This window comes from Artemia sp. Qi Xiang Cuo, chromosome 16, assembly GCF_049724085.1.
Source record: "Artemia sp. Qi Xiang Cuo chromosome 16, ASM4972408v1, whole genome shotgun sequence".
Classification (NCBI taxonomy): domain Eukaryota; kingdom Metazoa; phylum Arthropoda; class Branchiopoda; order Anostraca; family Artemiidae; genus Artemia; species Artemia sp. Qi Xiang Cuo.
Genome location: NC_142809.1, coordinates 41778790 through 41804326, shown reverse-complemented (window position 1 = coordinate 41804326; position 25537 = coordinate 41778790). Strand labels below are relative to the sequence as shown.

The following is a 25537-nucleotide window of genomic DNA, read 5'->3' as shown; positions in this document are numbered from 1 at the left end:
AATTCTATTCCTAAGAATTTCCCAAATTTCATAACTTGGGTATAAACAACTTTTTATTAACTAATTTTTCACCACTAACAAATGATTTTAATTTATTTACACTTAAAAATCATCAAAGGTTTTATTAAGCCAAAAAAACAGGTTGTTAAAAATATTTTACTCTTTGTTTTTGCCCAATGTTCTTAATTGAATGAAGATACGTTCTGATAATTGTAACACAATACAGTGAATTTATAAAAATAAGTGACCTTTGTACTTTATGTTTTTTATAGGTTGGCTTTCTACGGGGAGGGGGATTTAGTTCTTTTGGTGCCCTAGATAGTAAAAGCAAAAAATAGATATATTTTGAATGACTATTGCTAATAAATTACCGCTGAGGGTACAACTATTCACCATGATCGTAAAGGACTGAGGAGGTTTTATATTATGAACATTAAACCAACTTATTTGATAATTTTTCTCCAGTGACTAATAAACTTGTTTTTTTTGCTTGATAACTCGCCATAGTTTTTTCTTCAGCTAACAAACGAGACCATTCGAGTATTTTGTTTTTCCGAGCATATTACTTACGTGGATATCTTATAACCATGAGAAAATATCGTGAAGATGATTAATATCAATAGAAATTTCCTATCTATAATATTTACATAATTTAAAATTACTGAAAATTCTTTTTGAGATAAAGAAAACCAATTTCAATATCATCTAATTGCTAATCTTGTCAGTCAAGCTCCAGTTCCTTTTGTGATTAAAATCCAGAAATGGCCTTTTTGAAGGTCTTGCTGGGATTTTTATGTCTTGGTTTTGCCTTAGGTAAATTCTATTTGATTATAATTATTTTTTCTTTCACAAAAAAGCTAAGCTTAAATAACACTAAAAATTCACATGTTTGAAAGATTTCACACCGTTTAGCAGTACCTGCAAGGGAAGTCCAGGAGTCTTGTTTCCGGAATCAGTGGTAGATTCACATGGGCGGGGGGGCACTTGGCCCCCTAACGTAGGGGATGATTTGGGGTTGGGACCGCTTGCTCTGGTTGGGGTTGGGACGAAAGTAATTTTTTTTGTAATTGATTTTTAATAGTTGAGGTATTAATAAGTTTTAATTGTAAAGACTGTTTCTTTTTGCAAACAAGCTTGAAACAAAGTAACAGTTACTTTGTGTGGTCTCTGTAAGTTTTTAGTGATGACGCATACCGCCTAAAAGTATTTAATTAAATTTAGATTTATCAAGGAAATCTGTCCGTATTACCACAAGAGCCAATTGGGAGGCGAAAATCTTCATTTTGTAGTAACAAGGAGGGGAAATTTTAAATCCTAACTTCCTTAGGCTGTCACCGTCACAACGGGACTGAAAAACTTGGTATTTAAACTTCTTTTTACTGTCAAAACTTCTTTTCGAGTTCTGCTATGACACAGAGGCGAAGAAACTGATATCATTACTTTTTTTGGCTGTCATAAAATTTGGGTTCGATTTTTCGGCGAAGCGGGGTGGTTTTTACAACATTGTTTTTTTAGGGGATTTGTATAATTAGTGCTATGTATAAGAATAACACTGGTGCAGTTAACATAGGAAATAAGGTTAGCAGCTGGTTTCAGATTAAATAAGGAGTTAAGCAGGATTGTGTTCTATCCTGCTTTATATGGATCATTTTGATGAGCTTTGTCTGTAGGAGCACAGGAAATGCAATGGGAAACCACAGAATCAATGAGGAGGAAAAAATATCATGGACTTAGATTATGCTCATGATTTAAGCATCCTAGATGAAAGTTTGAGAAAAATAAATGAACTTTTGGAGCTTTTGCAAGTTCAGGGTGGTGGAATAGGTTTACAAATTAATGTTAAGAAAACTAATTCACTAAGGCTAGGAATAAGTGAGTAAAGGGCGAGCCTTAGGTCCGATACGAAGTGACGTCAGACCACTTTTCTAGGAATGTTAGCATAGATTTACGCAATAGACATATGATGAAAATCAAGTTACACAATTCAATTTTTAATAAGGCTTCTTTGGAATCAATTGTATAACTGCATTATATACCAATGAAATAGTATAAGTTCATTTTAAGCTGTTGAACAAGCGAAAGGACAGGTTTAAGTTAATAAATCAACAATAAAACAAATAAGAGAACAAGTAGAGATCAAATTCTAGGGGATGGACGGTAAAGCATAGCATATATTAAATGTAACCCAGCTAGCATTTTTTGATCATATTAATTTATTGGGGGCCTAGGCAAATATAGCTAACAAGGATAATGCTGCTTGATGTAAATTTTAAGCCTATAAGCTGGGGATGTGTGTGCACATTGGGGGATGGGAGGTAAAGCATAGCATATATTAAAGGTAACCCAGATAACATTTTTAATAACATTAATTTATTGGGAGCATAGACTAGTATAGCTAACAATGAAAGTTTCGCTTGATATAAATTTTAAGCCTATAAGCTGAGGATGTGTGTGTTAACAGGCTTATTTATTTAATTTTAAGCCTATATGCCGGGACTGTGTTATCAAACCTTTATAACTACATAGCCCTTGTTTCTAGAGGTTATAGCTTTTTGAAGGTTATATGATGGAGGGTGTAGCCTAGACTAGCCTAGCTAACAATGAAATTTATCCTCCTTAATTCTAGGCTATAGCCTTAATTCTCAAATAGCGACGAAGACCACACTGCCTTTCCATAATAAACAAATAAGTAGAACAACAGGGAAATTTTTATACAAGACAGTGGAACGCAACTTTAAATGAATATTTCGACCCTATATCCAAGGGCCGTCCTAAAAAAAACAGACGAAGAGAATAAAAACAATATAAAAGAAATTTACATTAAAATTCAATCATTAAAACTGAAAGGTTTTTTAAAAAAAATTTTTAAAACAGCCCTAATATCATTACTTCAAGGAAGTTCAACCAGGACTGGTACTCCAAACGAAGTGGACAGAGAACAATTCATTCACATGGAATTAAAATGCTCACAGACAAGCTTTTAAAGCTAATCTCGCCTTCTTGGCAGCCAACCTAGATGGTCTATTCGTAATAGGTTGATTGGAGTTATTTACTGGTTTTTTAATATAATTAGCTAAATCATACCCATACACAAATCTAATTAAAATGATTTAGCTAATTATATTAAAAAACCAGTAAATGACTCCGCTCAACCTATTACGAATAGACCATCTAGGTTGGCTGCCAAGAAGGCGAGATTAGCTTTAAAAGCTTGTCTGTAAGCATTTTAATTCCATCTGAATGAATTGTTCTCTGTCCTCTTTGTTTGGAGTACCAGTCCTGGTTGAACTTCCTTGAAGTAATGATATTAGGGCTGTTTTAAAATTTTTTTAAGGGCTGTTTTAAAGCTTTAGAGGACACAATAGGCTACTTTCTAGGCCAAATTAACCCGTCCCTTCGAAAAAGCGGAATTCTGTTATTATCAGATTTACTGATAGGACCTTAAATTGCTGCCACCACTTATTGGAGGTTTAACGTATGGGGGTCACCACTTTTAAAGGCAAAATGGTGCAAAGAGTTGCTATGCCACTTACTGGAGGGGGAGATCCCTCGTTGGCCCAAAAATAGTGGGATTTCTGCAGTTACTCCTACGGTTCCGTATATACTAGCGTGATCGGATGGTCCAGGGCCACTTTTAAAAGCCAAGGTTTACCGATAAGATTTCTAACTATCTCTTTAGACTCAACCTAGGCTGAAAAGTTAAAAGAGTACATAGTATAAGAAAAAGTCTTACTGTATTCACTTCACGCTGTATAAAACTGATTGAAAAAGGACTCTTTATCCCAGCCCGCTCCTCTAGCCGCGTGTCTGCGACATGGGGTACGGGGTGGTAAATGAATTCTTCCAGCCAATCCTAGGACTTACTAATTTACTGGTCAACCTCCCTAACTGCGCAGTTTCTTTTCTCCTGGTCTATTAAGCGACTACGCAATTAAGAAGACCCAAAATGGCGTCACAAAATAAATAAAAGGAAAATTAACAGTTATTTCTCGGGGAAGAAAAATAATTAAGGAGCCAAAAGAAAGAAATCTGGGAGGGACATTTATCTGAACAAACTGGGACCAAGGGTTCCAACACACAGTCTAATAGCCTGGTGAATTTTAGACTTGACCGGATGTAAAGAGAAATTCCGCCAGAGCACTTGGTTAGTTTTCTTTCAATATGAATAGCTTGAAAGCCAGGGAGGGAGAATTCATTAGTATCATCAATTTCTGAAAGCCAAGTTTCCGTTTTTCCATTTACGTCGAAAGTTCAGTTACCGTTAATTAAAATTAAATCTTTAAAATTAGCCGACTTATCCCCTATGCTTCATATGTTAAAGCAAATTACATTAAGTTTGGTCTCTTCCATTAGCACTTAGGTTTCACATTTTTCACAAAATCAAAAGTGTCGAGATATTCACAGTTATTTTGGGTTAAGGGGCTATCGGGGCTAGCTAAGGGGTCGGTGGGAAAAATATTTTGGTCATCGTAATAGTTAAAAACAACATTATTGCACAGTGAATAATTCATTAGATACGTAAAATCTTGCATAATACACATTTAAATATCCATTGTGGTCTGAGTTTAATCATTTCCTTGATTTGAATATTGGGATTCTTCTTCAGCCGACGAAATATCATTGGTGCTAATTTTGGACAGGGATGGAAAGTTTGCAGTTTTTTTTCTTATATTCCTCGCCTTTGACTAGGGCAGTGGCACCGAATACCGTCTTGGGGGTTGTGGCATTGTCAGAGCCTGTATTAATTTGATTCGCAGTTGGGTATACAGGCTTAATTAGCTTCGATTGGAATCTATGTCCTTTTTGATGGAAGATAGTTGAGCTATAGCTGTTTTTAAGATGTCATCACCTAGAAGCTTAGGGATAGCTTTCTTCTTGAGAATATTTTTGGTTCATTACTAACCTCAATTAAGTGACTGACTGTGACTCTTCCTTGAAGTAATGATGTTAGGGCTGTTTTAAAACATTTTTTTAAAAAACCTTTCAGTTTTAATGATTGAATTTTAATGTAAGTTTCTTTTATTTTGTTTTCATTCTCTTCGTCTGTTTTGCTGAGGACGGCCCTTGGATAGAGGGTCGAAATATTCATTTAAAGTTGCGTTCCACTGTCTTGTATAAAAATTTCCCTGTTGTTCTACTTATTTGTTTAGCCTTAATTCTGTTTTTAGAAACATAATTTCTATAATATCTACAAGATATTAATGCTATATTAATGCTTCTTTTTTTTGTATCATTTTGTTCTAAAGGCTTCTTCTGAATGAAATTAGGTACATATGCATTATATCCGACACATGAAAGAAGTCAAGTTTGGCAAATGAAATAAAAAAGGGTGAAAATATAGTAGTTTCGAAATCTTACATCTCCGACCTTTTTTTAATAAACATTCGAAATGTTGACTTGATAGCATATCCTAAAAATAATAGAAATATAACAAGGAAATGCATAAAGTATTTTTATTGAAATAACAACATTTAGAATATTAACATAAAAATATGTTACATACATTATTATACGTTATTACTATCATTGAGCAACTTTGGTCATTTTGAACCTGTTCCATAAAGTAATTCATCATGTTCTCTCTTGATACAAGAGTTATTCTCTTCTCTTAGTTCATAACCAGTAGAATAATCATTATCCCATTTTGAGTCATACACAATTTTTACTCTAAAAATATTTAAGGTATATAATAAATGCTTTACAAAAAAATGAAAATACTATTACTACTACTAACAACTTACTCGTTTTATCAAGGAAATATCTGAAAATGTTTAAGGTATAGTACAAATGGCTTGCAAAAAACATGAAAATAGAACTACTACTAACAACTCGCTGTAACATAAAACCACCCGAGCTCAATACCGATACGTTTTATCAAGAAAATGTCTGAAAATGTTTAAAGTATATTATGAATGGCTTACAAAAACATGGTAATACTACTAGTACTAACAACTTACTGCACTACTAGGCCACCTGAAGTCAACAAAAGTAAGTTTTATCAAGAAAAGATTAGAAAATTTATAGATTATAGTATGAATGGCATGCAAAGAACATGAAAATGCTACTACTACTAACAAATCGCTGTAACATTAGACCACCTGAGGCCAATACAGATACGTTATATCAAGAAAATATCTGAAAATGTTTAAGGTTTAGTACAAATGGCTTGCAAAAAATATGATAATAGAACTACTACTAACAACTCGCTGCGACATGAAACCACCTGAGGTCAATACAGTGAGTATAGAATGAATGTTTTACAAGAAAACACGAAAATACTATTACTACTACTAACAACCCACTCGTTTTATCATGAAAATATCGTAAAATGTTTAAGGAATTAGCAAACAAAACACGAAAAAGGAACTACTAATAACAACTCGCTGTAATATAAAGCCACCTGAAGCCAACCAGAGATACGTTTTATCAAGAAAATATCTGAAAATGTTCAAGGTATAGTATGAATGCCTTGCAAAAAAAGGTGAAAATACCAATACTACTACTAACAACTCTTTACACGACCAAGCAACCTGAGGTCACTCAGGGACGTTTTATCAAGAAAATATGTTGGAATATTTAAGCTATAGTATGAATGGTTTGCAAAAACACGAAAATACTATTACTACTAACAACTCACCACACGACCATGCAACCTGAGGTCGTTCAGGGTTTTAATATATGAATTGTGATGTTAGTTATGCCTTGCAAAAAAGGGGAAAATACTACTACTACTACTAACAACTCATTACACGACCAAGCAGCCTGAGGTCACTCAGGGAAGTATTATCAAGAAAATATGTGTGAATATTTAAGGTATAGTATGAATGGCTTTTAAAAACACGAAATTACTATTATTACTAACAACTCATTACACGACCATGCAACTTGAGGTCGCTCAGGGTTTTAATATTTGAATTGTGTTGTTGGTTTCAACTAAACTGGCTCAAACAATCATATTTTAAATTCACTGCCCTTGGTACATTGAATCATTCTGCATAGGAACAGTTTGAAGGTAGAAACAATTGAAGGTTCAGAGAACAGCTACTTTCACTAAGGATTGAAATCCTGATAATTTCTAATTTTTCAATATTTGAATTTTGTAGTTAGTTTCTACTTAACCGGTTCAAACACTCATATTTTAGTTTCTCTGTCCTTAGTGCTTTGAAACTCATATAACCATATTTTAATTTCACTGTCCTTAGTACTTTGAATGATTCTGCTTAGGAATAGTTTGAAGATAGAAAGAAGGAAAGCTTTAGAGGACAGCTACTTTCACTAAAGATTGACATTCTGATTCTTCCTAATTTTTTAATATTTGAATTGTGTTGTTAGTTTCTACTTAACTGGTTCAAACAATCATATTTTAATTTCACCGTCCTTGGTACTTTGCATCGTTCTGCACATGAAAAGTTTTAAGGCAGAAAGAAGGAAAGCTTAATTTAGTAATGTTCTCTAGGATCAACAAGACGTACTAATATCCGTTGCTGTGAACTACTAGCACTCTTTATTGTACATCTTTAATGGAAAGAAGGAAAGCTTCAGAAGAAAACTTCTTTCTAAGAAGATTGGTTTCCTGATTTTTTTTAATTTTGTAATATTTGAATGTTTTTATTAGTTTATACTTAACCGGCACATACAATCATATTTTAATTTCACTGGCCTTGCTACTTAGAATCATTCTGCATAGGAATAGTTTGAAGGTAGAAGGAAGGAAAGCTTCAGAGGACAGCTACTTTCACTAAAGATTGGCATTCTGATTCTTTCCAATTTTTTAATATTTGAATTGTGATGTTAGCTTCTACCTAATTGGTTCCAACGATCTTATTTTAATTTAACTGTCCTTGGTACTTTGAATCATTCTGTATATGAATAGTTCGAAGGCAGAAAGAAAGACACCTTTATTTAGTAATGTGGTCTAGGATATAGGGTGAGACTTGGCCTAATGATTCTTTCTAATTTTTTAATGTTTGAATTGTGTTGTTAGTTTCTTTTTAAATGGTTCAAACAATCATTTTTTAATTTTATTGTCCTTGGTACTTTGAATCATTCTGCATAGGAATAGTTTGAACGCAGAAAGAAAAAAAGGCTTGGAAGAAAGCTTCTTTCGTTAAACATTGATTTACTGATTTTTATTATTTTTTAATATGTGAACGTTATTGTTAGTTTCAACTTAACCAGCTTATACTATCTTATTTTAATTTCTTTGTCCTTGATACTTGGGATCATTCTTAATAGGAATAGTTTAAATGCAGAAAAAAGAAGCTTCAAAGGACGGCTACTTTCACTAATGATTGACATCCTGATTCTTTCTAATTTTTGGGTATCTGAATTGTGTTGTTAGTTTCTACTTAACTGGTTCAAACAATTATATTTTAATTTCATTGTCCTTGGTACTTTGAGTCATTCAAAATATGAATAGTTTTAAGGCAGAAAGAAAGAAAAGCTTAATTTAGCAATGTTGTCTAGGATAAACGAGAAGTACAAATATCCTTTGCTGCATGCCACTAGCGCTCTTTATTGTACATCTGAAGTGGTTGAACTATGAGTAGTTGAGGTAGTAAGGAGGCTATAGGGTTAGACTTGGCGTAATGAGAAAAGTCGAAATTAAAGTGAAACTTTTTCTCTTCATTTGGAAAAATTCAGAAGTAGTTTTCTCTTCTTTGGAGAAAAATTCAAAAGTAGTGGCACTATTCTTTTTTTCTTTTTCTGACATGGAATTTCTTGGACTGGGAAAATTATTTTTATATTGGTGTGGATGTATCAATAGTACTCTATGCCTGCTCATTGACACTAAGCGCGTGTCGCAATGGTACTCTATGGCTAGTTTTGACACTACCTAGTTTATTGTATGCATTAAATCAGTAATTTTCACACATTTGAAGGATAAAATCCTGCATTATATTTAAAAGAGTGAAAATGAATTATTCGAGGAAAGTATGTACACATGATAAAATTATCGTTGCGTTGAATGCTGACAAGGAGAAGTATTTGAACTAAGAAACAGGTACAAGTGGCAACACTATTGGAAGTGCATGCATGCGTTGTCATGACAGCGAGAGTTTAGATTTCATTTGAGTACCCAAAGCATTCTACAATGGTGATATTGGATATGCGAGAGTGCGATATCCGGAGATGATACTGTACAAAGAGAATGTCAGCATAAAAAAATAGTTGACGATGAGAAAAAACTTCTTGCTTATACTTCTGGTAATACGTTACCTATTGATAGATCATATCGTCATCTTTCTTGTATTAATATTCAACGGAAGGTAAAAAGAAGACTGGCATACTCTTCTAGCACCATTATAAATCATATCATGTCTACGTACCAGCATTGTTATCTGAGTAAAAATAATGTGACAATAGACAGTGATATCACAGTCAAAACAAAAAGGGCACTGGCAGACAATATTACTAATGAATATAAAAATGAATTAACGGAAAATAAAGCGCATATTAACATTGTTGCTACTATTGATCATATAGTCAGTGAACCCAATAATATCAAAGATGTAACACATATTGAACCTATAGGTGACACCCCAGTAAAAATTGTGTATGACTCAAAATGGATTAATGATTATTCTACTGGAGAGAAGAGAGTAACTTTAGTATCAAGAGAGAACATGATGAATTATTTGGTGGAACAGATTCACAATGTCCAAGGTTGGTCAAAGATATTTATAACGTATAATAACGTATGTAATATATTTTTATGTTAATATTCTACATGTCATTATTTCAATAAAATATTTCATGCATTACTCTGTTATATTTTCATTGTTTTTGGGTACGCTAGCAAGTCACACGTTTAGAATGTTTATTAAAAAGTCAGAGATGTAAGAAAAGGAATTTTCAGAGATAAAGATACTGCTAGAAGGCTCATCGTGGATATATTAGAAACTGAAATAGGTTAACAGAACTTATACCAAAGCCTGAGCATACCCCAATACTAATCAATACTCTTCAAAAGACATTACTCTATCGTTTCTCTCATAGGAATGTCACATCATCACTTAGAACGGACATTATTTTATAAATTTTGACTTTATACATGTCCCAAACACCAAGCAATACTTTTTAAATGATATTATTTTATCATTTCCATCACACATTTTTAAATTTATGCACATATATCATCTGTACTCTATGCTTGCACACAGACACTACGTGGCTGTCACGATGGTACTCTATGGATAGTTATTGACACTACCTAGTTTATTGCATGCATTAAATAAGTAATTTTCACACATTGAAAGGATAAACACCACCATCATATTTTTTTTTTAAAGTGAAAATGAATTATTCTAAGAGTATGTTATATTTGCTAGAGTGGCAGAAACGTTACATATTTATTTAATTTAAATCCTTTTTCAGCTATAATAATTTTTGGTTTGATTAACACAGAATATATTGGGCCGAAATATTCCTCAACTGGTGCTATTTTAGAAGTAGCTTTCTTATTGCTAGATGAACAACGCACTGAAGTTTATAGCTATAAATGGAACGTCAAATACAATATGCTTAAGTACGATAAAAAAAGATGGTTTCCAACATTAAATTTTATAAATCGAAACGGTGTTTTCGGTAAAACCATAAGACCCTGTCATGAAAATGACTATGAAATAAAACACCTAAAACAGCACCGCCGCAGCGGACTGCGGGGAGGACCGCTGCAGCTAGTATGGTGCCACTTGGGTGGGTGGCTTGGTGGTGGACGGCTGCAGTGGACCCGGTGCTACTGCAATGGGTGACTTGGTGGTGGCGGACCGCTGCGGCAGGCACGGCACCGCTGCGATGGATAGCTCGATGGCGGACCGCTGCGCTATGTGAGTTTAGATAAGCTTAACTTTTTTGCATGGTTGTCTCTCACTATACCGGTGTGTCTGAGAGAATGTGCTGTCATCTATAACTATAGGTTTAAAGTGCCATCTATAACTATGGGTGTAAAGATGGCAGCAGTTGAGGTAGTGAAAAGGTGTCACCTCTCACTATGAGCCTTATTTTTGAGAAGTTTATTTAAATTTCAGAAAAAAGAATGTTCCTTCATTTTTCGAACGGTATCCTAGATCTAAACTCATGCATAAGTCGTAGATGAGAATGGAAAGTAAGCCAAAACATGTTTATTGCTTAAAAACGATATATTCAACAAACAAAAAATATTTGGAAAAATATACATATTTATATATATATATAAAAAAACCAATTTGATAGAAGGAGCTTTAGGTTTTTGGATATCTTATGCATTTTTCCATATTAGGTATCTTTTCAGGTACCCATTGAGTGAAATATCTAACTTCATCTTACGGATCATGTACTGAATGCAGGTATTTCTCACATTTGTATTCCTCAAAGTTGAATAATGGTATTTCTTTATCACATTTGCCTCAGTCGGCACGTTTCTCTTGACATAAACAGCTTGCACACTGAAATAACTGCATATTTCCTGAGTTTCCTCTTGTACGCGTTTTATTTCATAACCATTTTCATAACGGGTTCTTATGGTTTTACCATAAAAACAATTTCGATTTATAAAACTTAATATTGGAAACCATCTTTTTTTTATCGTACTTAAACATATTGTATTTGATGTTCCATTTATAGCTATAAAGTTCATGGCGTTGCTCATCTAGCAATAAGAAAGCCACTTCGAAAATATCGGCAGTTGAGGAATATTTCAGTCCAATATATTCTGTGTCAATGACATCAAACATTATTATAGCTGAATAAGGGTTTAAATTAAATAAATATGTAAGGTTTCTGCCACTCTAGCACATATAACACACTCTTAGAATAATTGATTTTTGCTTTTTAAAAAAACATGATGCAGGTGTTTATCCTTCCATTATATGACAATTACTGATTGAATGCATGCAATAGACTAGGTAGTGTCGATACCTAGCCATAGATTACCATCGGGACAGTCACGTAGTGTCTATGTGCAAGCATAGAGTACAACTGATGTATTTGCCTAAATTTAGAAATATGTGAGGGAAATGATAGAATAATGACGTTTGAAAAGTATTGCTTAGTATTTGGGGATATATATAAAGTCAAAATTAATAAAATAATGTCCATTCTAAGTGATCATATGACATACCCATGAGAGAAACGAAAGAATAATGTCTTTTGAAAAGTATTGTTTAGTATTAGGGTATGCTCAGGCTTTGGTATAAGTTCTGTTAACCTATGTCAGTTTCTAATATATCCTCTATAAGCCTGCTAACAGTATATTTATCTCTGAAAATTCCTTTTCTTACATCTCTGACTTTTTAATAAACTTTTTAAACGTTTGACTTGCTAGCGTACCCAAAAGTAATGGAAATATAACAAAGTAATGCATTAGATATATTAATTGAAATACCGACATTTAGAATATTAACATAAAAATAAATTACATACATTATTATACATTATTAATATCTTTAACCAGCTTTGGACATATTGAGTTTGTTCATAAAATAATTCATCATGTTCTCTCTTGATACTAAAGTTACTGTCTTCTCTTAGTTCATAACCAGTAGAAAAATCATTAATCCATTCTGAGTCATACACAATTGTTACAGGGGTGTCACTTACAGGTTCAATATGTTTTGCATCTTTGATATTATTGGGTTCATTGACTATATGATCAGTAGTAGCAACAGTCTTCACATAGGTTTTATTTTCCTTCAATTAATTTTTATATTAATTTTTAATATTGTCTGCCGATGCCCTTTTTATTTTGCCTGTGGTATCACTGTCTATTATTACATTATTTTTACACAGATAACAATTATAGCACGTAGACATGATATGGTTTATAATGTAGCTAGAAGAGTATGCCTGTCATCATTTTACCTTCCGTTGAGTACCAATACCAGAAAGATGACGATAGGATCTATCAATAGGTAACTTTTTACCAGAACCCTACGCAAGAAGTTGCACCTCATCGTCAACTAGTATTTTTATGTTGGCATTCTCTTTGAACAGTATCCTCTCCGGATATCTCACTCTCGCATATCCACCATCACCATTGTAGAATGCTTTGGGAACTCCAAAGGAATCTAAACTCTCTCTGTCATGACAAAGCATGCATAAATTTCGAATAATTTTGCCACTTCTACTTGTTTCGTAGTTCAAATACTTCTCCTTTTCATCATTCAACGCAACGGTAATTTTATCATGTGTACACACTTTCTCCGAATAATTCATTTTCACTTTTTAAATATGATGCAGGTGTTTATCCTTCCAACGTGTGAAACTTACTGATTTAATGCATACAATAAACTAGGTAGTGTCGATAACTAGCCATAGAATAACATTGCGACACACGCGTAGTGTCTATGATCAGCCATAGAGTACCATTGATACATCCGCATTAATATAAAATTAATTTTCCAAGTCCAAGAAATTCCATGTTAGAAAAAGAACAAAAAGGATAGTGCTATTACTTCTGAATTTATCCCCAGAGAAGAGAAAACTACTTCTGGATTTTTGTCAATGAAGAGAAAAAGTTCCACTTTAATTTCGAATTTTCTCATTACGCCAAGTTTCACACTGTAACCTCCTTACTACCTCAATTTCTCATAGTTCAACCATTTAAGATCTACAATAAACACTGCTAGTGGCATACAACAACGGATATTATGACTTCTCGTTTATACTAGACAACATTGCTAAATCAAGGTGTCTATCTTTCTGCCTTCAAAGTATTCATGTACAGAATGATTCAAAATACCAAGGACAATGAAATTAAAATATGATTGTTTGAACCAGCTAAGTAGAAACTAACAACACAATTCAAATATCAAAAATTAGAAAGAATCAGGATGTCAGTCTTTAGAAAAAGTAGCTGTCCTCTGAAGCTTTCCTTCTTTCTACCTTCAATCTTTTCCTATACAAAATGATTCAAAGTACCAAGGACAGTGAAATTAAAATATGATTGTATGAGACGGTTAAGTAGAAACTAACAAAAACATTCAAATATTATAAAATGAAGAAAAATCAGGAAGTCAATCTTTAATGAAATAAGCTTTCTTCCAAACCTTTTTTTCTTTCTGCCTTCAAACTGTTCTTATGCAGAATGATTCAAGGTATCAAGGACAATAAAATTAAAGCAAGATTGTTTAAACCATTTAAATAGAAACTAACAACACAATTCAAACATTAAAAAGTTAGAATGAATCAGGATGTCAATCTTTAGTGAAAGTAACTGTTCTCTGAAGCTTTTTTTCTTTCTACCTTCAAACTATTCCTATACAGAATGATTCAAATTAGCAAGGACAGTGAAATTAAAATATGATTGTATTTGCCGGTTAAGTAGAAACTAACAAAAACATTCAAATATTAAAAAATTAAGAAAAATCAGGAAACCAATCTTTAATGAAAGAATCTTTCTTATAAAGCTTTCCTCTTTTCTGGCTTCAAACTATTCCTATGCAAAATGAATCAAAGTACCAAGGACAGTGAAATTAAAATATGATTGTGTGAACCAGTTAAATAAAAACTAACAACACAATTCAAATATTAAAAAATTATAAAAAAATCAGAATGCCAATCTTAAGTGAAAGTAGCTGTCTCTGTTGCTTTCCTTCTTTCTACCTTCAAACTATTCCTATGCAGAATGATTCAAAGTACAAAGGACAGTGAAATTAAAATATGATTGTATGAGTTTGAAAGTAGTAAGGACAGTGAAATTAAGATATGATAGTTTGAACCAGTTAAGTATAAACTAACAACACAATTCAAATATTAAAAAACTAGAAAGAATCAGGATGTCAATCTTTAGTGAAAGTAGCTGTCCTATTAACCTTTCCTTCTTTTCTACCTTCAAACTATTCCTATGCAGAATTACTCAATGTACCAAGGACAGTAAAATTAAAATATGATTGTTTGAACCAGTTAAGTAGAAACTAACCACATAATTCAAATATTAAAACTCTGAGCGACGTCAGGTTGCATTGTCGTGTAGTGAGTTGTTAGTAGTAATAGTATTTTCGTGTTTTTGCAAGCAGCTCATACTATGCCTTAAATATTCACACTTATTTTCTTGATTAAACGTCCCTGAGTGACCTCAGGTTTCTTGGTCGTGTAGTGAGTTGTTAGTAGTAGTAGTAGTATTTTCACGTTTTCTTTGCAAGGCATAACTAACATCACAATTCAAACATTAAAACCCTGAGCAATCTCAGCTTGCATGGTCGTGTAGTGAGTTGTTAGTAGTAATAGAATTTTCGTGTTTTTGCAGACCATTCATACTGTAGCTTAAATATATATTTTTTTGATAAAACGTCCGTGAGCGACCTCAGGCTGCTTGGTAGTGTAGTGAGTTGTTAGTTTTATTAGTAGTATTATTTTCACTTTTTTGCAAGGCATTCATACTATACCTTAAACATTTTCAGATATTTACTTGATGAAACGTATCTCTGGTTGGCCTTACGTGGCTTTATGTTACATCGAGTTGTTAGTAGTAGTTCTATTTTCGTGTTTTTTGTAAGTCAATTATACCATAAATTAAACATTTTCAGATATTTTCTTGATAAAACGTACCTTTGTTTCCCTCAGGTGGCTTGGTAGTGCAGTGAGTTGTTAGTAGTAGTAGCCTAATATTTGCACCTTTTTTGCAAGGCATTCATACTATACTTTAAACATTTTCAGATATTTTCTTGATAAAACGTATCTCTGATTGGCCTCAGGTGGCTTTATGTTACAACGAGTTGTTAGTAGTAGTTTTATTTTCGTGATTTTTGTAAGTCATCTGTACTATACCTTAAAACTTTTCAGATATTTTCATTATAAAACGAGTTGGCTGTTAGTAGTAGTAATTTAATTTTCGTGTTTTTGTAAACCATTTATTCTATACCTACTGTATTGACCTCAGGTCGCTTTATGTTACAACGAGTTGTTAGTAGTAGTTCTATTTTCATGTCTTTTGCAAGCCATTTGTACTATACCTAAAAAAATTTCAGACACTTTCTTGCTATAAGGTAGCTGTATTGACCTCAGGTGGCCTTAGGTTGCAGCGAGTTGCTAGTACTAGTAGTATTTTCATGTTTTTTGCATGCCATTCATACTATAACCTATAAATGTTCTAATGTTTTCTTGATAAAACGTACTTTTGTTGACCTCAGGTGGCTTAGTAGTGCAGAAAGTTGTTAGGACTAGTAGTATTATCATGTTTTTTGCAAGCCATTCATACTATACCTCAAACATTTTTAGATATTTTCTTGATAAAAAGTATCTGTATTGACCTCAGGTGGCTTTATGTTTCAGCAAGTTATTAGTAGTAGTTCTATTTTCATGTTTTTTGCAAGCCTTTTGTACTAAACCTTAAACATTTTCAGATATTTCCTTGATAAAACGAGTTGTTTGTTAGTAGTAGTAATAGTATTTTCATTTTTTTGTAAAGCATTTATTCTATACCTTAAATATTTTTAGAGTAAAAGTTGTGTATAACTGAAAATGGGATAATGATTATTTTACTGGTTATGAGTTAAGAGAAGAGAGAAGCTGTAGTATCAAAAGAGAGCATAATGAAGTAGATTATATAAAAGATTCCAAACGTCTAAAGCTGTTAAATGATAGCAATGATATACAATAACGAAAATAACATATTCTTCCGGTAATATTCTACAGGTCTTGATTTCAATAAAAATATTTTTTGCATTACTTTGCTATATTGCTATTATTTTTAGAGTAGGCTAGCAATCCAAATGTTTAGAATGCTTATTAAAAAAAATCACAGATGTAAGATTTCTAAACTACTATATTTTCATCCTAATTTATTTCATTAGCCAAACTTGACTTCTTTCGTGTGTCGGATATAATGAATTTTTACCAAATTTCATTAAGAAAAAGTCTCTAGAACAGAATGATACAAAAAAGAAGGATTAATATAGCATTAAAATCTTGTAGACATTATAGAAATTATGTTTCTAGAAAGAGAATTAAGGCTATAACCTAGAATTAAGGGTAATAAATTTCATTGTTAGCTAGGCTAGTCTAAGCTACAGACTCCATCATATAACCTTTAAAATGCTATAAACTCTAGAAACAAGGACTATGTAGTTATAAAAGGCTTGATAGCACTTTCTAGGCATTTAGGCTTAAAATTAGATAAATAAGCTTGTTAACACGCACATCCTCAGCTTATAGGCTTAAAATTTACATCAAGCAACATTTTCATTGCTAGCTAGCTAGGCTAGTCTAGGCCCCAATAAATTAATATGATCAAAAATGCTACCTGGGTTAAATTTAATATATGCTATGCTTTACCCTCCCATCCCCCAATGTGTACACACATCCTCAGCTTAAAGGCTTACAATTTACATCAAGCAGCATTTTCATTGTTAGCTTGACTAGCCTAGCTCCCCCCCCCATCCACTAATATGACCAAAAATACTACCTGTGTTACATATATGCTATGCTTTACCCTCCGTCACCTAGAATTTGATCTCTACTTGTTCTTTTATTTGTTTTATTGTTGATTTTATTAAATTAGACCTGTCCTTTCGCTTGTTCAATAGCTTAAAATGAACTGATACATTTTCATAGATGTATAATGCAGTTATGAAATTGATTCCAAAGAAGCCATATTAAAAATTGAATTGTGTAACTTCATTTTGATCATATGCCTTTTGCGTAAATCTACGCTAACATTCCCAGAAAAGTGATCTGACGTCACTTCGTGTCGGACCTTATATTCGCCCTCTACTTAAGTGAAGATGAAAAGGTTACTATGGGTAACGAAAAGATTGATCAAGTGGACAGGTTCACTTACCTTGGTAGTATTATTAGTAAAGGCAGGGGAAGCAGTGAAGATGTTAAAAGTAGAATAGCCAAGGTTCAGTGTGTGTTTTCAAAGTTGAAAAAACTTTGGAAGAATAGGAAGATAAGTTTGCAAACCAAGATTAGAATATTAGAAGCTACAGTGATGACAGTGGTTAAATATGACTCTGAATCAAGGGTGCTCCGAAAAGTGGATGAAGATTTGCTAGATTTTCTTAGTCTTATAAGTGGGTCTCTGAATTCTCAGTTTTAATCAGTGGAATCTCTTTCTTTTTGAAACATTTACTAATGAAACGTAAAAAAATGGAAATTCAAATTACTTGAGTTAATCACGGAATGCAGCTACAATATTACTTCAGAATTTCGCACCTTCTCAATACCAATCAGTCACAAAATATAGTTATGTTTTTTGTATAGGGGTTGCATACATTTGTCAATAAAATTGTATAAACTGCTATATATACCGCTGAGAATTTTTATACGCATTTTGATACATGCCATCCAATCATATTTCCACAATTAGTTGTTTATAAATAAAAATTTTTACAGGACAATCCTCTTACTTAATGCTAAAGCTGAGCCGAATTTCAAATTTTATTTTTGTGCTCGACAGACATATTGAAATTTCAACAATAAAGAAAAGATTAAAAAAGAGATTAATTTAAAACCTACCACAGCTTGAAACCCTGCGAATTTAAATCACCAATCTATACCTACCAAATACTAAATAACATACACGTAATTATTTGTTTCTTAAGGAGTTTTTCGACTCATGTTTTTCGACTCATGATCAAACAGTTCGTGGTAAGGAACTGTAAGTAAGGAGCGACCTGGCTCAATGGTAACCGAAACTCTAGAAAACGGGTTTTTGATACCAATAGATATATCAAAAGAATCAGATTTCAATGCTGATTTCAAATATATAACTTTCATCAAGTTTAATGCTACCCATCAAAAGTTACGCGCCTGAGAAAATTTGGCTGATTTTCGAAAAAAGGGGGAAAGACCCTCTAAAAATTATAGAACCTTAATGAAAATCACACCATTATATTCAGCGTATCAGAGAACCCTACTGTAGAGGTTTCAAGCTCCTATCTCCAAAAATGTGGAATTTTACATTTTTTGCCAGAAGAAAGATCACGGATGCGTGTTTATTTGTTTGTTTGTTTTTTTTTTTCCCAGGGGTGATCATATCGAACCAGTGGTCCTAGAATATCGTGGGAGGGCTCATTGGAACGGAAATTAAAATTTATAGTGCCCTTTTCAAGTGACCAAAAAAAATGGAGGGCAACTAGGCCCCCTCCCACGCTTATTTTTTTCCCAAAGTCACCCGATCAAAATTTTGAGATAGCCATTTTGTTCAGCATGGTTGAAAATAGGATAAATATGTCTTTTAGGATGACTTAATCCCCCGAAGTTCTCAGAGGGAGGGCTAAAAGTTCTGAGCTTTACCCAATCTTAACATATAGCATTGGTTATTGGGAAGTATACAGAAGTTTTCAGGAGGTTTTTTTTCTGGTAGTGGGAGGGAAGGGTGGGTCGGTGGTTATGTTGGAGGATCTGTTCATGAAGGAAGTTTTCATGGGGGAAGGGAAATTGCCATGAAGGGGGCGCCAGACTTGCCAGCATTATTTATTGGTTATTGGGAAGTATACAACCATTTTCAGGAAGGATTTTTTCTGGAGGGGGGGGGGCTAGAGGAGGGGGTTAATCTTGATAATATTTCCATGGAGGATGTTACTTTGGGGGAAGGGACATTTCTATTAAGGGGGCGCCGGATTTCCAAGCATTATTTAAAAAACGATCAGAAATTAAATAAAAAAAAAACAAGTTTTTTCAACTGAAATGTAAGAAGGAATAATAGAACTTAAAACGAACAGAAATTATAAAGTATGTGAGGGGGTTCTCTCGCAAGTCAATACCTTGTTCTTTACGCGACAGTTTTTTTTAGTGATGTAAAAAGAGAGATAAGTTCTAATTAATCTGCCTTTTTTATTCTGGGTTTTTTTAATCAAATTTTTTTTTTTAACTTTTAACGTAACGTGCGTGTTATTGAATAAGGGGAGAACCCCCTCGTATACGTAATAACATATACGTAATAAAAAAAAACAATAAAAAAACAAGCGATACGGCTCGATAGTAATCGAAACTTTTAAAAACGGAATTTTGATGTCACTAAATGTATAAAAAGAATGTGTTTATAGTGCTGATTCTTAATATATAAATTTTATTAATTTTAGTAGTACTCATCACTGAATACGAGTCTGGAAAAATTTACTCGATTTTTTAAAGAGGGGGGAAACATCCCCTACAAGTTAACGAATTTTAATGAGAATCACGCCTTCAGATTCAGCGCATCAGAAAACCCTCTTACAAAGGTTTGAAGTTCATATCTACAAAAATCTGCAACTTTGTATTTTTTGCCAGAAGAAAAATATAGGAATATAGAAGTTAGTTACGTAAGTTAATTTGTAAAGACATCCATTTAGCAAAAGAAAAGTAAAATTTTTATGCAAATAAAAGCTGCATTAACTAAAAAACGATCAGAAATTAAATAAAAAAAACTAGTTTTTTAAACTGAAAGTAAGGAGCGACATTAAAACTTAAAAAGAAAATAAATTAGTCCTTATATTAAAGGGGCTGTCCCCCCTTCCACACCTTGCTCTTTAAGCTAAATTTTTTCTCTGTCTAGCAAATTTGTTTTTAAATAAAAAAAAATAATTTATAGTGAAGTGAGTGTGATTTAGGATGGGGCATTCCCGTTAATATAAGTAAGAAATTATTTTCGTTTTAATGTTTAATTTCGATCCTTACTTTCAGTTTAAAAAACTTGTTTTTTTTATTTAATCATGTCAGTGATCCAGGGACCGTTATCTTTCAAGGGGTGGCTCACATTCGCCGCAGTTGGTTTGAACGTGGATTCCAGGGTAATCGGGAGCGCTTATAACGAATATCGAAGTGTACAAGTTCGCACGCGCGTAGAACATGATCATTTTAGCATATAAAGTCAAATTTGGCCTATAATGACGTCATACTGCTCTTGTTTTTTTTTACAGGGTAAAACAAACTGAAAACTTTATAAACTTGACATATTCTAAATTGTAAGAACAAGTAATTTCACCTAGTATTTTTAGTTTTTATCCACAGCCTTTATTTTTTTTTGTTAACCCCTATTTAATTTTGAAAACAAGGTTTGTAATATACTTTTTCTTAGTTTTTTCGGTTTTTCTGAAATTTTTGCGTGCATAAGTATATTTTTTTGCTTTATTTGAATTTTTCTTGTCATTACGAGTCAAACCATGTGTCTCTTTTCCAAAAAGTCTTAATTCTTGAGCACCTATTTATTTTTTCTAAATAACGTCATAGCTTTCAGAAATTAGCCTACAATGACCAAGTTTTTTTTCTGGCTATTAAAAAAAATGAAAACGAAACAGACTGTACATCATTCAAACCTTCAGAATGTCCTTACACGTTGTTAATAAAAACAAAGTCGAGACTTGAATCTGTAAGAATATATAAGCGTTTTAACAAACAAATTCCCCCCTCCCCAAAAAAGAAATTTTTCTAAATAGTGGCGTCTTACTCAAAATATTTTTAATGCAACCTATAATCTTTATCTCACCAAACGACACATCGCTCTTTTCTGTATCAAATCATGTATTTACATTCTATATAACTAATATTTTTAACCAGAAAAAAACTACTAATACTGTAGTAGTAGATACCATCTGGCTTAAGAAGGCTCATATACGAGCCTCAAGGTGGCGAAGCCGTGTGAACGTGTGGTGCAGAGGTGACTAAGGCTTGTTTAAGATACTATTTTCTTTAATTCTTAGCATAGTAGGGGCCGTAGGGATCATGATGAATAAGGAAGCTGCTAAGTCTTGTTTAGGCTGGGAAGGTATTAATAATAGAATACTAATTGCTCATTTTATGACTAGAAAGTTCAGGGCATCAGTTATAGTAGTATACGCCCCTGTAGAACCGACTGACGGAGATACTAGTGACTCAGATGAATTTTACTTACAGTTACAGGAGCATATAGACAAGGTCCCAGGTAAAAATAAGATGTTATTACTGGGATATTTTAACGCTCAGGCTGGTAGAAATAGGGATAGATGGTATCCCAGCTTAGGTAAATTTGGTGTAGGAAAAAAAAACAGTAATGGATACAGACTTTTGCAATTTCGCAGGTATAACAATCTAGTTATAACCAATGCGGTGTTTGGTCATAAAATGGCTCATAAGTTAACATGGTATTCACGTGAAGGTAAGACAGCAAACCTTATTGATTATGTTATAGTAAACCGAAGACTGGCAGGATCAATACAAGATACTAGGGTATATAGGAGTGCTGTTATTGATGTTAAAAGTAAAGATCACCATCTAGTAGTGTCAAGGGTTAATTTAAAGCTGAAATATCGGAATAAAGCCGGGAATAATTTTAGAAAAATAATTTGTGAAGTTGCTGAAGGTGTATTAGGGAAGAAATATAGAACTGCAGCTAAGAATATTAATGAAAAAGCTTTATGTTTAATAGAATGGAGAAAGGACTTGTACAAGAATTATCTGAGTGATAGATCGTATGAAAACAAAAGAAATGTAAAGAAAGTGGAAAAAGCATTGAAATATGAACTAAGGAGGTGTGAAGTGGAGGCCATGGATAACATTGCCGAGGATCTGGAAGATGCAGCTAGACGGCATAATAGTAAAATATTGTACTGGCACGTTAACAAACTGAGAGGTAGTAGTCAATCCGGACTTGTCCCAGTTAAAGATAGGAATGGGGTGGCAATTAGCGATAAGGAAAAAGCTAAAGCGAGATGGGCCGAACATTTTGAGAACTTGCTTAACCGATATAGAGTTGCAGGAAAAAATATAGAGGAAAATGAAAAAGTTTGTGATACCTTGGATGTGAAGGAAGATTTGTTTTGTGAGGAGGAATTAGCAACAGTACTAAAAGGAATAAAGAATAATAAGGCTCCAGGTGCTGATAGGGTGGTAAATGAGTTTATTAAATATGGTGGCTCTGATTTTAGAAATAAGTTACTGAAGATTATGAACATGATTTTTGAAAAAGGGTAAGTACCTTACGATTTTAGGAAAACCTTAATTAAGCCACTTTATAAGAATGGTGATAAAAGTGAGTGTGTTAAGTATCGAGGCATTAGTCTGGTCTCTGTAGGTAGCAAATTGCTTAGTAATATGATACTTTTTAGACTGAGAAATGCAGTAGACAAAATTTTAAGAGAAGAGCAGTGCGGTTTGAGAAAAGGTAGAGGACGTGTCGACCAAATTTTCACTCTTAGGCTAATAATTGAAAAGTGCCTGAGTTTTCAAACACCTTTGGTCCTCAGTTTTATAGATTATGAGCAAGCGTTCGATCCTGTTGATAGAGGAGCTTTAGTAAAGGTTTTATCCTTGTATGGTATACCAGACAAATACATTAAAGTGATTAATGCTATGTACCAGAATAACACTGCTGCGGTTAAGGTAGGAAATGAGGTTAGCAGCTGGTTTTGTATTAAATCAGGAGTTAAGCAGTGTTGTGTTCTATCCCCCTTTATATGGATTATTTTGATGGACTTTGTTTTAAGGAGCACAGGAAAGGCAATGGGAGACCACGGAATCAAATGGGGAGGAAGATGTCTCGTGGACTTGGATTATGCTGATGATTTAAGCATCCTAGATGAAAGTGTGAGCAAAATGAATGAAGTTTTAGAGGTTTTGCGAGTTTAGGGTGCTAGAATTGGTTTGAAAATTAATGTTAGGAAGACTAAGTCACTAAGGCTAGGAATAAGTGAAGATGAAAAGGTGATGTTGGGTAATGAAAATATTGATCAGGTGGGCAGCTTCACTTACCTTGGTAGTATTATTAGTAAAGATGGTGAGAGCAGTGAAGATGATAAAAATAGAATAGCCGAGGCTCAGGGTGTTTTTTCACAGTAAAAAAAAGTGTGGAAGAATAGGAAGATAAGTCTGCAAACCAAGATTAGAATATTAGAAACTACAGTGATGACAGTGGTCAAATATGGCTCTGAAGCATGGACGCTCCGAAAAGCGGATGAAGATTTTCTAAATGTTTTCCAAAGAAATTGCTTAAGGATTGTTCTGGGTACCCGGCTGACTGACCGTTTCAAACAATAGGCTATACGAAAAATGTTGTTCAATACCGCTCTCTTGTTCTATAATGAAAGAAAGGTTGAGGTGGTTAGGGCATGTTGTGCGGATGAAGGATGACAGATTGCCGAAAATTGTTCTTTTCGGCCAACCATCTAGGGCTAAACGGAAAGCAGGTCGTCTCCGTCTGGGGTGGGAGGACGTCATAAAGAAAGATTTGAAGGAAATGGGAACTTCGTGGGCGGGTGTAAAAAGGGAGGCTTTGAATAGATTTGGATGGAGGAGGAGCGTGCGTAGCTGTGTTGGCCTCAGGCGGCTTGATGCTGCGGTGAATTGTTAGTAGTAGTAGTAATAGTAATGATCCAATTGGTTAGATCGGGTCAACGTCCACTGAATAGTAGATGCTAACTGTCATGATCAGCTGAAAATAAGGTTTAGACGACTGTATTAGCAGTTTAATATAAAAAAAAGTCACTACCTTCGTTGCCGAAGGATGTTTGTAGCTATGGGTTGGCCTGAGATAGGGCTGACTATCTGGTTTGTGACGCGGTCTCTCCATTACACCCAGACTCTCAAAATTAAGTCTAGGCTGAGGCTACAAAGACCCATTGCTTTCCACGGCTTTGGATTAATCATCATTGACGTATATTATGTGCAAAAGAGATTATCAACGGTTTTGGATTAACAATCATGGACGTATATTATGTGCAAAATAGAGTTTTTTACAGTTGAAGTTTGAGATTTCTATGCTATAACGAGCTTAATAAAAGACTTTAGCGTTTGAACCTTTTAAAGACGAAATCACAGCTTGGAGATAGACAGGAACCAATAACAAGCGTTTTGTGCCCAAACTTATCAAATTAGCCTCATAATATTTCTAGGATAGCAATGCCTAGAGGCTAACTTCTGTCAGATTAATATCAATGTATGGTAATGTAATATAAAAACAAAAAAATGTATGGTCATGTAAAAAATAAATGTAAAAGAAAAAGAATAGTTCACGTAAAAGAACTCTCAAAAAAATTCTCTTGAAAAATTTCAAAACAATATATCAAGAAAAAAGGTAGCTATATTACTATTTGAGATGTAAAAAACTCCTTGTTTTAGTTTCAGTTGAAAAAGCTTTTGCGCAGGAAATTTAAGAATGAAATTGAGGTCGGTTTGCTTGTTCTATTAGTTTTGTTACTTTCGTATTTAAAGGGGCCAAAACAGTGAAAATCCCAAAAAGTCAATTAATACCTTCAATTGATATATTATTTACCCAGGTATTCCTGATCCTTTGACCAATCCTGAATATCGAGTCGACTGTGAACCAGAAGGAGTAGCTGATGCTCCTAAATGCTTAGAGCGAGGTTGTGTGTATGATGAAATCTATGACGCACCGGGTACACCTTGGTGCTTCTTTCCTGTGGACTATGGTTACAGCCTTGTTGGAACACCAAACATAAACGATAAAGGAGTTGCATTTAATCTAGTCAGAAATTCTGCTCCTTCCTTATTTGGAAATGACTGGCAATCCATTACTCTTGAAGTAGAATACCAAACAAATGAAAGATTAAGAGTCAAGGTAGGTGTGACTTTGTTTTTCGATTACTTTTGGCAAAGCCTGCTTCTTTTCTTACGGTTTGTTACTTAAAAATGTTTCATCTGG

General features: G+C 33.6%; 1 protein-coding gene across 1 annotated transcript; it reads left to right on the top strand.

Moving 5' to 3' along the window:
* The first annotated feature begins 724 nt into the window (after positions 1-724).
* Positions 725-25537, top strand: LOC148942918 (lysosomal alpha-glucosidase-like). The gene is made up of 2 exons (XM_089102491.1): positions 725-813; positions 25152-25537. Exons 1-2 carry the CDS (start codon positions 762-764, stop codon positions 25520-25522), a joined length of 423 nt encoding a protein of 140 aa, XP_088958617.1. The 5' UTR covers positions 725-761; the 3' UTR covers positions 25523-25537.

Bases quoted from the DNA above. Each gene is read 5' to 3' on its own strand.
- LOC148942918 (XM_089102491.1), top strand. From the start codon at position 762: ATGGCCTTTTTGAAGGTCTTGCTGGGATTTTTATGTCTTGGTTTTGCC. The intron at 814-25,151 runs GTAAATTCTATT...TTATTTACCCAG, and splicing joins ATGTCTTGGTTTTGCCTTAG to GTATTCCTGATCCTTTGACC.